At 40.4% G+C, this 14,414-nt stretch overlaps 1 protein-coding gene across 3 annotated transcripts in view; it reads right to left on the reverse strand.

The window, feature by feature from the left end:
- lrp8 (low density lipoprotein receptor-related protein 8, apolipoprotein e receptor) overlaps nucleotides 1–14,414 on the reverse strand; it is a 319,636-nt gene that overhangs the window by 123,483 nt on the left and 181,739 nt on the right. For all 3 annotated transcript variants that reach the window (XM_041791395.1, XM_041791394.1, XM_041791393.1), the window contains exon 4: nucleotides 181–309. In XM_041791395.1, the coding sequence (XP_041647329.1) occupies nucleotides 181–309 (129 nt within the window). The remainder of the gene's footprint in view (nucleotides 1–180; nucleotides 310–14,414) is intronic.

Below are 14,414 nucleotides of genomic sequence, written 5' to 3' on the forward strand. Positions count from 1 at the left end.
AAAAGGAAATCGTCGATCACCTTGTTGAGGGCCGTCTCAGGGCTGTCAGCAGCTCTAAAACCAGACTGGAATTTCTGTTTTACCCAAATGCGAGAGACAAAAACTTCAGTCAAGGTCAAAAGAAGCTCACAGATACCACCCGTCCTTTTTTCAGCATTTTCACCCCCATCACAAACTTACCAGCAGCACACTGCTCCTCATCCGCTCCGTTCTCACAGTCCCGCTCTCCATCGCACCGCCATGACAGAGAAACACATTTGCTGGCAGCTCCTCCGCAATCAAACTTCTCTGGTGGACACGTCTGTCGGCCTGCAGTGAAGGCGAAAGAGGTGAAAAATGGTTAGACATAGAGCACGGAGGGGGGAGACGGAGAAGGGAAAGAAAGATTGGAAACAAGACAGTAGAGAGTCGGGAGAAATGGATGGAAGTGAAGGAGTGCAGAGAGGGATGGAGAACAAATACATGGAGATTGAAATGAGAGAAGAAGCAGGAGGGAGGCAAAAGATAGAGAGAGAACGGACAGCCAGTCAATGAAACAGTTTGATAACTAAGTTATCTTGTTGCTCACATCGATTCCCCCTCAAAGGCCCACAATTACACGAGACACACAGTGACAGAGAAACAAAAGAAGCAGGAACACTGGGAGGACACACAAAGGAACAAAATACACACAGAGATGGTAAACCAAGCAAAAAAGACAAGAAACATACAGACAAGCCACAGAGGACATTAAAGTGTGGTGGATGAGCTTCCTGTTTAATTAAAGATTAATCCGTTTAACCCTTTAAAAACAGGCCTCCAAGTGAGTGCACTTTATTCATAAAATAATGTCTAAAACCTTAAAATACTTTATGTATGATCAGAATAACATTCAGTGTTATTGTTATTATCAATACTTTAATCACTTAAAACTATATGAAAGAAAATGCCAATATACACTATACATGGACAAAAGTATTTGGCTACACCAGTTAATTACTGAATTCAGGTATTTGAAGTCAGACCTGTTAGCACAGGTGTATAAAAATAGATATTGCTGGATATTCCACAGTCAACTGTAAGTGAATTTATTAGAAAGTGGAAGCATTTAGGAACAGCAGCAACTCAGCCAAGCAGAAGACCATGTAAAATCACAGAGTCACCAACGCTCTGCTGATTCCATAGCTGAAGAATAATTTTAACTAATTTAAGAACAAAAACAGTGCAGTGGGAGCTTCAAGGAATGGGTTTCCATGGCCAAGCAGCTGCATGCAAGCATTACATCATCAAGTCCATTGCCTAGTGTTGGAGTGGATGGTGGAAAACACCAGTCTGAGCAGTGGAAATGTGTTCTGTGGAGTGACCAATCAGGCTTCTCTGTTTGGCAGTCAGATGGGCAAGTCTGGGTTTGGCAGTCGCAAGGAGAACTTTTCCTGCCTGCTTGCACTGTGCTAACAGTGAAGTCTGGTGGAAGCAATATGGGGCTGGTTTTTAGGGTTTGGAATAGGCCAATTACCTCCAGTGAAGGCCAATCTTAATGCTTCAGCATACCGAGGCAATACTATGCCTCCAACTTTGTGGCAGCAGTTTGGGGAAGGCCCTTTTCTGCTCCAACATGGCTGTGCCTCAGTGCACAAAGCAAGGACTATAAAGACATGGTTTGATGAGTTTGGTGTGGAAGAACTTGACTGGCCTGCACAAAGCCCTGACCTCAACACCGTCAAGAACCTATGGGATAACTTTACTGGAGATTGGGAGCCAGGCCTTGTCATGCAACATCAGTGCCTGACCTCATAAATGCTCTACAGAATATACGGGCACAAATTTATCTGGAATCTTGCATAAAGCCTTCCAAGAAGTTTGAAAGCTGTTATAGCTGCAAAAAAGGGCTGCTAACTTCATATCAAAGTACATGTATTTGACATACTATCCCTGTTGGTACAATGGTTTGGTTTTTACTGTATATATGCACAGTGGAGAAACACAGATTTTACCTCAAACCAAAATGTTTCCTACTTAACTAAAAAGCACATTTTTCAATTTTTGACTATAAACAGGTTAATAACAGTGGTATTTAATTTGTTCATCAATTAGACAATGAGTTTATTATTTATTTGTTATTATGTCAGGATATAGAAACATAAAATTGCTACATGATACCTGGTCTATATAACAGTGTCTTGTTTTCGTGCCCCATATTCACCTAAAACATTATTTTCATCATAAATCAGTGAATGAAGTGAAACCACCCTGTGCAGTTTATCACACACAAACACATTGTGTGAGTGAGAAAGTGTTCCCTGTTGGCAGGAGCCCATTACAGTAGAGAGGGCCATTGTTCGTACATGTGTAACCCGGGGGGGTTAGCACAGGGAGGAAAAAATACTGCCAACAATACATCAAATTTACACGGAGTCCCCACAGCAATCCCTGTCCCTTCTTTCTGCAAACCGCCGCACTCCCTCACCTCGCCTCTTTCTGCAATCCCACACACACACACAAACTACACTCTTTACACCAGGGGAAATGTGGTCCCAGATTACATTACAGCGCTGTGTCAAACCCAACTCTATCAATTATACATATTTGACCACCAGAATGTGTTTTGGCCACCAGCCTAAGGGTGTGTGTGTGTCTCTGTGTTTACATGTCTGTGAGTGTGTTTCAGCAGCAGATCAATAGTTCCTCTGAGATTTGACTATTTCGGTCTCATTCTCTTTTATTCATCCTCTATTTCTTTCTTTTCGGTTTTATTTTTTTAACAGTTCTGAATAAATGGCCGCTGGCCCATCGAGACCCTCACAGAGGGAGGCTGGAAGTTTGAGGCACTCTGGTAGAAATTCTGCAACTGTGCAGACTGCAATCTGGCTCTGCACACTTAAAAATATCTCTACTGTGTTTTTGACCATAAAACTGATAGTTTTCCAAAAACATTTTTTTCCTTCTCAAACATTCCTGGTACCTCTTTGAGGGTGACATGAATATATACAGTACTAGTATTTACAATTCCAAAAAACTTGGGGCAGTGTGTGTAAAATGAATACAATCAATTGCATAAACCCATGTTTTATTTGTAGTAGAACGTAAGCAACATATCTGACATTGAAGCTGAGACCTTTCACTATTTCATGAAAAATACTAGCTCACTTTGAATTTGATGGCAGCAACACATCTCAAAAAAGTAGGGACACGGCATCAAAAGACTGGACAGGTACTAGTGAAAAACATCTGGAGGATATTTTGCAGCTAATCATGTTAATGTGTAACAGGTCAGTAACATGAGTGAGAAAAAAATGAGTATTTTAGAGAGGCAGAGTCCAAAATTTTTAGAACAATTTCAGGAAAATTTTCCAAAATATTACAATGAGAAACTTAGACTATCCCTTTTGTACAGTGCATAATATCATCAAAAGATTACGATAATTTGGAGAAGCCTGTACTCAAGGGACAAGTCCGAAGGTCAATATTGGATGCTGGTGATCTTTGGGCCCTCAGGAGGCACTGCATTAAAAACAGGCATGATTCTGTCCTGGAAACTACTGCATCGGCTCAGGAACACTTCCAGAAATGTATCATGCAAAGAAGAAGCTATATTTAAACACAATCCAGAATCACTGCCATCTTCTCTAGGACAAAAGTCTTTTAAAATGGACTGAGGCACAGTGGAAAACTGTTCTGTGGTCAGATGAAACATAATTTGAGAATTCTTCTTGGAAACCGTGGATACCTGAAAACAAAAGATGAGAAAGACCATCCCGCTTGTTATCACCTCACATTTCCAAAGCCTGCATCTCTGAGGGTATGAGGGTGCATTAGTGCCTATAGTGTGGGCAGCTTACATATCTGGAAAGGCACAACCATTGCTGAAAAGTATATAGACGTTTTAGAGCAACATGCTCCCATCCAGACAGCGTCCTTTTCAGGGAAGGCGTTGCATATTTCAACAAGATGATGTTAAACAATATACCACATCCATCTCAGCAGCATGGCTTCACAGTAAAAGAGTCTGACCTACCTACAGTCCAGACCTTTCACCAATAGGAAACATGTTGGTGCTTTATAAAAGGAAAAAAAAAAAAAAAAAAGAGCAAAGAGGGCTGAAGTATCTAGAATCCTACATAAGATAAGAATGGGACAACATCCCTCTCCCAAAACTCCATTAACTGGTCTCCTAACTCACCAGATGTTTACAGGCTGATGTTAAAAGACGAGGGGATGCTACATAATGGTAAACATGACCCAGTCCCTATGTTTTTGAGATGTGTTGCTGTCGTCTAATTCGAATGAGTGAATGTTTTACATGAAATGTTAAAATTTTGTCCAAAAATATGGGTTTAGGAGATTTGTCTTCTGTTTTTAATTACATTTTAGATGGCATCCCAACTTTTTGGAACTGGGGTTGTGTAAATCTGGTGTGTTTCTTTGTACAGCATACATACAAAAGACATTAATCCATTAAGGTCAATACATCTAACATGCAGGGTTCCCTTTAGTGTCTGATCATTGCCTTGGCTCAGGTTCTAGCTGACACCCATCACTGCAGAGTATCAGAGTTATTACAGGGTTCAGTGGAATTGCACGGATCTGGACAGACTTTAGGTTTGGATGTCTCCGTCTCTGTCTCTCTGCTGTTGTTAATCTCTTTATTCCTCTCCAAGTCTGTTGCATTGCCTCTGGTCATTGTATGAGCATGAATATCAATGGGAGGTGTGTGGGTGTGTTAATATGAGAATAAAGGCCAATAAAATTGTCAGACATCTGGCTAACAGTTCAATCAATTTAAATGTGAGCTGTTGTATCTCTTTATGATCCTGTACTCTTTACGGCAGACTGCTCTGGCTTCATGTTCAGACATTATTTTCCCACTCTGAGTCTGTATATTGTATTATGTGGGTCAACAGAGTCCAGAGGCAACTTCTCAAACTAATACGAACCATCACACAGGAATACGTACCCTGAAGGCTCCAGTTCACTAAGTGTCTGATTGACAGCTGGGCTGAAAGGATGTAATTTGTCTGACTGACCATTTCATGCCCCTAGAGCCGAGAGGGGTGGAGTCATGGATCAGCTGCCAATCAAATGACTGAATACAGACCAGGAGAAACCACAAAGTGCTCCCTGGGTATTGATTATGACATCATGGATTAGATCATTTCCATCCTCAGGGTTATTTCTGCTAAATGAAAAGGACAAATCTAGTTTCCTGTTATTACACATTTAAAGAACCATTTCCTTCACAATAAACTGTCAGCTCAGCCACTCTACAGCAGCATTTTATAGACTACAATAAAAGAGTTTTACCCAAATGTTTATTCAGCTATTAAAAGGTTGTTTTACAGCTTCAGTCTGAATCAGAGCATTTCAGACCATTCAAAGAAAAAAAATGTTTGGAAGCTGGAAGATGTGTTTAATACTGATGGCAGGGAAAATACAGTTCGACTGAATATGTACTGAATATGTACAAGTAAAGCCTGGTAGACACTGAACCACTTCTAAAATCTAAATCATTCACAATCAAACGTGATTTTGGAGTCCATCCATCCATTTTCTTTTGTTCATCCGGACAGGGCCAGTGCACAACAGGCTAAGAAACTTGACCCAAACATTCCTCTCCACAATTATATTTTCCAACTCCTCCTGGGGATTCCAAGGTGTTTCCAGGCCAAGGAATTCTGGGTCTACCCCAAGAGCTCCTCCCAGCTAGACAAGCCTGGAAGACCTCCAAAGGGAGGCACCCAGGAGCCATCCTGATCAGATGCTCAAACCACCTCAACGGGCTGCTTTTTTTGGACATTCCTTAACTACAGAGCCTTGGTTGCCAACTAGTGGTTTGGGACCTTAAAGTGGGTCGCAAAGTCATTTTCATTGGGTTGTGGATGCGTGCCAAGAAAAAAAAAAACGTGGCAAAAAGTCTATGATGTGCTTTTGTTTAGGCTATTTAAAAACGGGACTAATACTGTAATACAATGCTACTGAACATAAACATTGTTCAGTGTTTTTCTCCTTCAATATTTTCCTCTTCTGCATCAAAACACCGCTGCATTCAGGTCTTCCACTGATCAAAGCAGTGCAGTAGGTCTTCTTCGGACATTGTCTCAGAACCTACTGGTTTTTTTCTTTGACTTCTAACTCAGACTCAGATGTGTTCCTGTGAGCACAGATTTAATCTCAGGAAACAGTCACACAGTGCTAGATCAGGGAGGATGATCAAGCACTGTGCTTTGTTTTTGGGCCAGAAACAGCTTTACTGAGAGTGCAGTGAGCTCGCATATTGTCTTGATGAAGAATGAAACAATGTTTTTAGAACCTGGCTGTAATAGTGTTGATTCACCATCAACCCCCTTTGGAACCCACTCCTCTAAAATAACACCCTTAATCTCAAAGAAAACAATCGAGATGGCCTTGCTTTGTCTTGCTTTCCTCATCCTTGGTGACGATGGTGTTTTCCAGTGCATTGACTGCTGTTCTGTCTCAGGATCGTATTGGAAGATCCACGTTTCATTGCATGTCATCACCCCTTCTAAAAAGTTTGTTTCCTTCAGTTTGTTCCAGAGATGTGGGTAAAAGTGGGTAACTCTGGCACAACTTAACCAACTTCCAAGATAGAGGATGAAGGGAGTCTTGAAGAGAACAGAAATCTCCAGCAACACTTGTAGTTTAGGGAACAACTTTAGACCGATGCGTTTTGGCATGTGGCCTTCATCAGGGTCATCCAATTTGTTCAGTTTGTTCCAAAATGTCTCCACAAATTTCCTTGCATTTTTTTCTTTTGATCAGGAGTCAGAAGTTTTGGGACAACTTCTGCACATTCTTCATGGTCAAATTTTCATGCAAAGTTTGTTAAACTGTGTCTTTATCAATGACAACCATTTCTGCTGTCATTCTTAAACTGAGCCATTTGTTCCGGTAATGAAGTTGTTGAAGCTACTTTTCCCACACTTTTGAAAGTCACTGCTTTGATTTCTCTGTCTGCCCTCCCCTCTAAATGCTGACAGGTGTATCCAGCGGCAGAGCCGGCGCTGAGGAGCATTGATGGACTTATCGACGGTAAACTGCAGACAGGTCTGAGCCTGCAGAGATATTGCCGACTATGATCATATTCCAGGCCAAGAGCAATATCGACAAATCTCACTGCAGAAACCTGTGAAGGTAGCAAAATATGAAAATACAATAACCTACTGTAATGACCTTAGGTGAAACTTTGTGCATGCACATGCACGGGCAGATTGTAAACACAAGTGCATATACATGTTCATAGAAGCAGAAGCAGGCACACAAACACACTCACACAAGCACAACCAGAGCTACTTCAGTTATAAATCCTTTCCCAGCTGCCAGTCATGGGCATTTAACTGAATTTACTATTCTTCAGACTTTGTGTTGGATGAATATTTCATGGGCTGTAAAACTCCTGGGGGACTCGGAGACAAACACTGGGCTGTTAGCAGCCAGCTAGCTTTCTTACTGCCAAGGCCTTCAGCAAATAAGAGCTGAGGAGCTGATGCTAGCCATGCTCCAGTGGAGCTGCATGGTGGCGAGCTGTAAGAGAGGTTGTCTGAACACGGCAGCTCTCAGGTGGATGGATGAATTATCCAATGAATGAGAAACAGGGTGGGAGCAGGCATGTGCAGTCAGGGAATGTAGGTTACATAAAGGTAAAGCTGACGGATAAAACACAGCTGGTTGGGTTGTTTTGTCAGACGCGTTGTCTTGTTTTCCACTTCTGGGACATTCATAGGCAAATCTTAACAGCTGCAACTTTTATTCACAGTTTTACCTCCTCATATACTTGTTTCATAGTCACACCTAAGAGGAAAATGTTTTTTAAGGATGCAAGACTGTTTTGTTGGTGAAAACTTCATTTGAAGTTCTTGGGCAGTAGGACATTTTTAATGGAACTTTACTTGTGTTTAACTTGGAAGAATAATTCCACCCAAAAAGAACAAGAGATAATGCTACTTCCCAAAAAATACTTATTATTGCAAGTGTTTTACAATAGAAATCCATCATTTCATTGAAACACACTTAAGGTTTGATCTATTCATGTGAGAACACTAATTAATACCACAACTATGGTATTAATAGCTCTCATATGGAGTATCTGTCACAAAATTACAATTTTGTGCAGAGGCAGAGAGCTATGCTTAGGGATACTACAGTCTCCACTGGAGGCAGACCTTGAAGATCTGCTAATGTGCTCAGAGCCAAGTTTAACAGTGGTGGAGGAGCTGCTTTATGGATTACTTTATACACAAAACGAACATCTGTATACAGGGTCAAATTATCAAAGCTAAGCATTTTATATTATTGAGTATGTCGCAATGACGATACTGTTGTGATTTTTTGTCTAACATTTTCGGGGCTTGTTTGTGGAGGGACCTGAAGGGTTTTATGTAACAATTAGCTGGCGCAGGATTAACAAGTCGGTTTAACAAATTACCTATCATTTGCTGTAGCTTCAGTTAATGGCCGCTGCCTTCCTGTCTGGCACTTCATGGATGTAAACATGAGAAGCTCAGCTTAGCGGTTAGCATGTAGTAGGAACAGTGCGGTAACCACAGTTTTTTCTAAAGTAGTATTAAAGTGCTATGTAGGCTGTCAAGGGTTGAACTCATGTATAACTTAGACCCGAAGTGAAAATAGGCTACATATCAAAGCACAATATTAATCTGCAAAGAGGAACGAAGGCCGGCGGCGCTAGCTTGTAATGTTAGCCTTGTTGTAGAGAGTATATCAGGCTAACGTCACACCCGCTGACACTATGACCCTGTAAGGAATTTGACTGTTTTCTAAGGATTTTCTCCTCTTTAGACCAGTTGGTTAAACGAAATTTAAATGAGGGTTTAGCCGAATACGGAAATAGACGCTCAGAACATCCTTCATTTTAAGACAGTCTTGTTTGCCTGAGACCAATGAGCTATACAATAATGACAATAATATAAAATCATGGCGTTTAAAAATGTTTTAGAGGCTTCAACTGTTAATGTGTTTCTAGTGTGTCTAAAGTTTGCTATGATATTTTTCAATGTTTGACATCTTTTTAATAGGACTTCTTAATGTTAGAGTGGAATCTGGTGTTACACCCAGGTAATCAAACTCATTAACATTTTTTTAGCATTTATCCATTGACATAAATATTTGGGAAAACCAAATTTCTCTGTTTATTAAAAAAAAAAACCTGGTCTCTGTTTTCCAGTATTAAGAGTGAGACGAGAGTACTGAAGCCACACTGTAGCTTTTTACATTGCCAATGAAAACTTAGCAGCCACCTCTCTAAATAAAGGCAACCCCCCCAAGGAAAAAATGAAAAAAAAAAAAAAAAAAAAAAGAGAAAAGACTCATTAAGACCTAAAACTCCAGAAACATCAGGATCAATCTTCAAGATGTACATCATTACTAGAAGTTAAAGACAAAATCTGGTTTTGAGATGTCTGTTATCTCTAGTCTGCTGCTGTCTCTGCCTTAAGCCTGATTTATTAAATGGATCACAGCAACCTCAAATTTTCATGCAGATTTAAAAAAGGGAATTCATGCAGAACAAACACTGAACAGTTACTTGTTGAACCTTCACTGGTAACCTGCTGATATAGTGTGAGCTGTACTTGTGCATATCTAAAGCACAATAAATCAGAAGCTATTACATTTCACTTTGAGAAAAAAAAAATATCCTCCCTTATATTCTAAAACTGTATTTCCAAACTGTTGAGCAGATTGTGAAAAGGCTTTGCTGGTCCTGGGGTCAGAAAACTCATTTGGTACACTTCGGGGACGATGCACTCTTTTAATTCAAGCAGGCACACAACCAGAAGAGCTACAGCGTTGTTATTCTCCTCACATGCCCGCTCTAAGTGTCTATTATGAGTGGGGTATAGGGCTGGACGGAGCAAGGCGCCGTATGCTAATGACTTTTTGATTAACTACCTTCTTAATTTCCCTTCACAAGGAGGGAGGGGACTGGTGCATTGTGGTCCGCTCTCCGCCTGTCTGCCTAGCATCCAAGCTAGCTGCTTGGTGATTGATTTAGAGGGCTGGTAGCCTTGCAGGCTAATGCTAAGATAATTTATTTGTCATGAGGTGTGTGTCTGAGGCCAGGAGGTGGCATAAGTCATCCTTAAGTCAGCATCCGTCACAGCACGTCACAACAATGACACACATGTGAGAGGGGAAATGTGATAATGTGGCAGATGTTGAATGAAAGCTTACAGTAAGGATGATTTAAGCTGTACCAGAACTGTGGATTACACTGGAATTAAATTAAAATGCTTAAAGGTAGACTGAATTCTCTACGACGGCAGACAGCACAGCCCTAAGTGATGAATGCTTGAACATCTTGTATGCAAACACTTGAAAAACATGCTTCATCACATCAGGGTGGTATTATGAATGCACAAATAATCTGCACTGCTGTGAATATCAATTGGCTCCACATGTGCTCCAAAGCTAAAGCATTAAAGTGAAGACAGCTTTGGTTTAATAACACAGCAGCACAGACTTTTCATTTTACTGGATAATAGTCAAATATCATCCTTTTACTGACTCCATGAATTTTATAGTGGGACAAAAAGAAACATTATGAGAGCCAGAAATCCTCACAAACTAAATATGGAGGGGATCTCTATGTTTTTCCTTCTTCCTTAACCAACAAGGGTCTACAGAGCAATCCACCTTACAGGTGAATGTTTCTTTTCCAGAATGTTACACACTAGATAAACATTAGAGATGAAATGATGACTCAGTTTTAGTCTAAGCTGTCTTGATTATAACCCCTTTTGAAATCCAGCCACAAATTCTCTATGGGATTGAGGTCTGGGCTTTGACTCGGCCACTCCACAACATTCACCCCATTGCAATTTGTGGCTTCTGCTGTATGCTATGGGTCATTGTCTTGCTAGTAAATAAATCTCCCAAGCTGTAGTTCTTAAGCAGATTGTCCTCCAGGATTTTCTGATATCTTGATGCATTCGTTTTACCCTCCATCTTTACAAGCCTTCCAGGGCCAGCTGCCAAGAAGCATCCCCACAGCATGATGCTGCCACCACCGTGTTTCACAGTGGGGATGGTGTGTTTGTGGTGATGTGCAGTGTTTGGTGTCCTCCAAAAATAATGAGCCATCTTGTCTGATGGATCTCATCAGACCAAACAAATTACTACCCATGGAGTCTCACACATGCCTTTTGGTGAACTCTAGTCAAGATTTAATCTGAGTTTTCTTTAACAGTGGCTTTCTCTTTGCCGTTTCACCATAAAGCTTTTACTGGTGAAGAAACCAGTCAACTGCTGTTGTATGCAGAATCGCTTCCATCTCAGCTGAAGCTTTAAACTCCTTCAGAGTAGTCATAGGTGTCTTGGTGGCCTCTCTCACTAGTCTACTTCTTGCACGGTCACTCAGTTTGTGAGGATGGCCTGATTCAGGCAGATTAACACATGTCCCATATTCCCTCCATCTCTGCAGTAACTCATGTTATTTTATATAATTTTGTTTAATTTACATTACCAATATACCAAGTATATGACCATGATTGATCTATGAAATCACTATAAGAGTAAAACATCCAAAAGGGTGAATATTTTTTATAGTACTGTACCCTCCACATCTATTTGGTGGCAGCTTTGGTCCAACTCCAATCTTTGCCAGTTCAACTGTGGGACATATTACCAGACCTATTCTATTAAAACTGTTTTTTTTTTTTTGCCACAAATAAACAAGTTGGTTCTTATGCCCAACTATGTGTCATGTTTACTGTCGTGAAAATGGCAGTGTTTGTTGTGCTTCCTCCTTCAGTCCACTTACTTGTGGATTAGCTGAAGTTTATCTACATAATAATTCTGCTCTGGCCTGCTCTGCTGTCCTCAGTGTTGAAGATTTGACATTTATCTATCTATCTAAAGTTGGAGCAGACTTGATCATCTTTCCAGCAGATTGGAGAGAGAAAGACCACTCTAAACATACCACACTCACAAAAAACAGTCAAGATTATCTTTCAAACCACCAGATAATCAGGTCAACACTGAGTTTAGTCTAAAGGGAGGACTCTGACCAAAAAGTGACACAGTTGACCTGTGGTTTGAGACATGTTTAATCTGTGATATTTTATTACAACTGACTTCAAACATGTTCAATTTTCAAATCTGCGTTTAAACTTAAAAGGACACTGAAAGGAATCACTGAGTGCCAGAAATCCCCCTTAATGAAGAGTGTGATATTCTTTCTAGTTGGAGAATAAACTGATTGAACTTATTTCAAGCATGTGTTTGACAAATCATCAATTAAATCCAATAACTGGGGTCTATAACCGCTGATTGTCTGTGAAATGGGACAATTAAAGTCAAGTTTCAGCCATCAGGTTGAACCATAAACTGGAGAGCGGCTGCTTGAGGACAGTAAACTTTTATCGCTTGGCTACTCTGCAGTAAAACCGGGCCAGGGGATCACTGGAATCAATATTCAACAGAATGTAGGGCCATGCTGGTGACTCACAATGCTTATATAGAGTCAATATAAAATCCCAGCTTCCTTTCAGAAAGTTTAATATATGCTACAACACTTAGATTAAGATTTCAACTTCCTGTCCTTACTTTAGCCTTGGTCACCTGGATTAACCTGGACTCAGAAGAAATATGCAGAAAAGGAAATACATAGAAGTGTAAGGGGAAGAGGCTGGGTCAGATATTGGTAAAAGAATGGAAAAAAATCACTGCGAGGGCAAACATAGAATGAGGCCAATAGAAGAAGAGATGTCGAGACACAGTGAAGGAGACGGACTCAGGGGTATTGGGTTGGAAAGTGATCAAATTGGGTCTTCTTGTGACCCCAGGGCCTACAGATGCACAAACAATAGACTTTCTATTCTCATTTGGTTGCCCATTTCACAACAATCTCTACAAAGCAAGAATGCAGTTAGTTTGACATGCATATCAACCCTTTGAAAACAGACCTCCAGTTCACAATTCACAACTCTGCTCAAGAGAGAAAGCATTTCAGTGAAAGCTTAAGTTATAAACATTACATTACAACACATAAAGTACTTGAAGATAGTTAAAGAAACAACACAAAGAGGTAAAACAGCACTGCAGGAACCGTACTTCTACTCCAGATAAAACTATAAAACATCCTTTAGATTTGCTTAAAAGGACTTTTTAAAAGAGTAAAATAACTTCAGTTTAAGATAGTTTATTCATAGTTCTACTAGGGGTAGAACGGTCCCAGTTTGGACACCACGGTTCATCAGTCAGTCATACAATGAAAACATCTCTGTGGAGAAAAACCCAATAATACAAGTAGTATCCACACCTGGGTTGGAAATTAACCACCAAAAACATCTGTTCTTGTGCAGGGTTGGGTGAATTTGCTCGTTTAGCAGCTTTAGTGATGGGTAAAAGTTGGGTTAAAAAAGGTCTTGGATTGAATCCAAAACTACTTTTTGTTCCTCTGTGACTTTATGAGCTGAGTTAAATGACAGATCCAATTATTGTCCAATGAGAATGACCTCCTCTTTGTGTCAGAGTGGGTGTCAGAGTTTAAAATGACAGGCTACGTGCTGGAATGGTTCAACTTTAGCCCAATGCAGAACGGATCTGCATCTCCAACAACAGATCTACCTGCTGATCTACCTTGCATTGTTCTGTTTTCTATCAATCAAAGCTGTTACTGCTCATTTTTCTCATAATGCTACCATCATTATTGACATTATTGCAAACTCCCACAAAACTGGATATAAGTTTATGGCCACTACTGCCATAAATGTGTCTTTCATTTGTTGTTTTGTCATTTCTCCTGTCCCTCTCTTCTTTCTGCTTTTCTCTCTCCTACCTCTTTCCAACCCCAGCTCAGCTTTGGCTTTCAACATGAGTCTGGTTCTGCTCCAGATTCCTGCCCCTTCAGGGAAGGTTTTTTTTAATTACCACTCTAACAGGGCTAAATAGTGCTAGTGTTAGTACTCATGGTGATAAGCACTCGACTTTCTTATAATAGGCTACATCAGAGAGTATGGTTGGGAGCTGCCCTCTTAAGTGTTTTGAGATAAACAAAGATTAATTGATTGATATATTGGAGTCCAAAAAATTTCAAAGTAGCTTGCTTTGGCTGTGGCTGTGACTCGTAGTAAAAGTAATGGCTGGAAATACTGTAACTCTTATCAGTATCATTAAAAAAAAATCACCCCTACTGGGGCAATAGTGTCCTAATCAACACAACCCATGTACAGAGGCTGTTGTCCAAGAAAAGGCTGACCTGGGTTCAAAACAAGCCTGTGTGTCACTCTCCATTCCCTTTCTACCCACTTTCCAACTCTGTCCACTGTCCTATCTCTCTCCAAAAAAAGGCATGACACCCACCTCCCCAAAACAAAAGCTCATCTTATTTGATGATAGACACATTTTATTTCCACCTAGTCTATAAAAAAACAATTAAAGTACCCAGTAATTACACTGTTTAC

The sequence above is a fragment of the Cheilinus undulatus genome, linkage group 7 (genome assembly GCF_018320785.1).
Source record: "Cheilinus undulatus linkage group 7, ASM1832078v1, whole genome shotgun sequence".
Taxonomy (NCBI): Eukaryota; Metazoa; Chordata; class Actinopteri; order Labriformes; family Labridae; genus Cheilinus; species Cheilinus undulatus.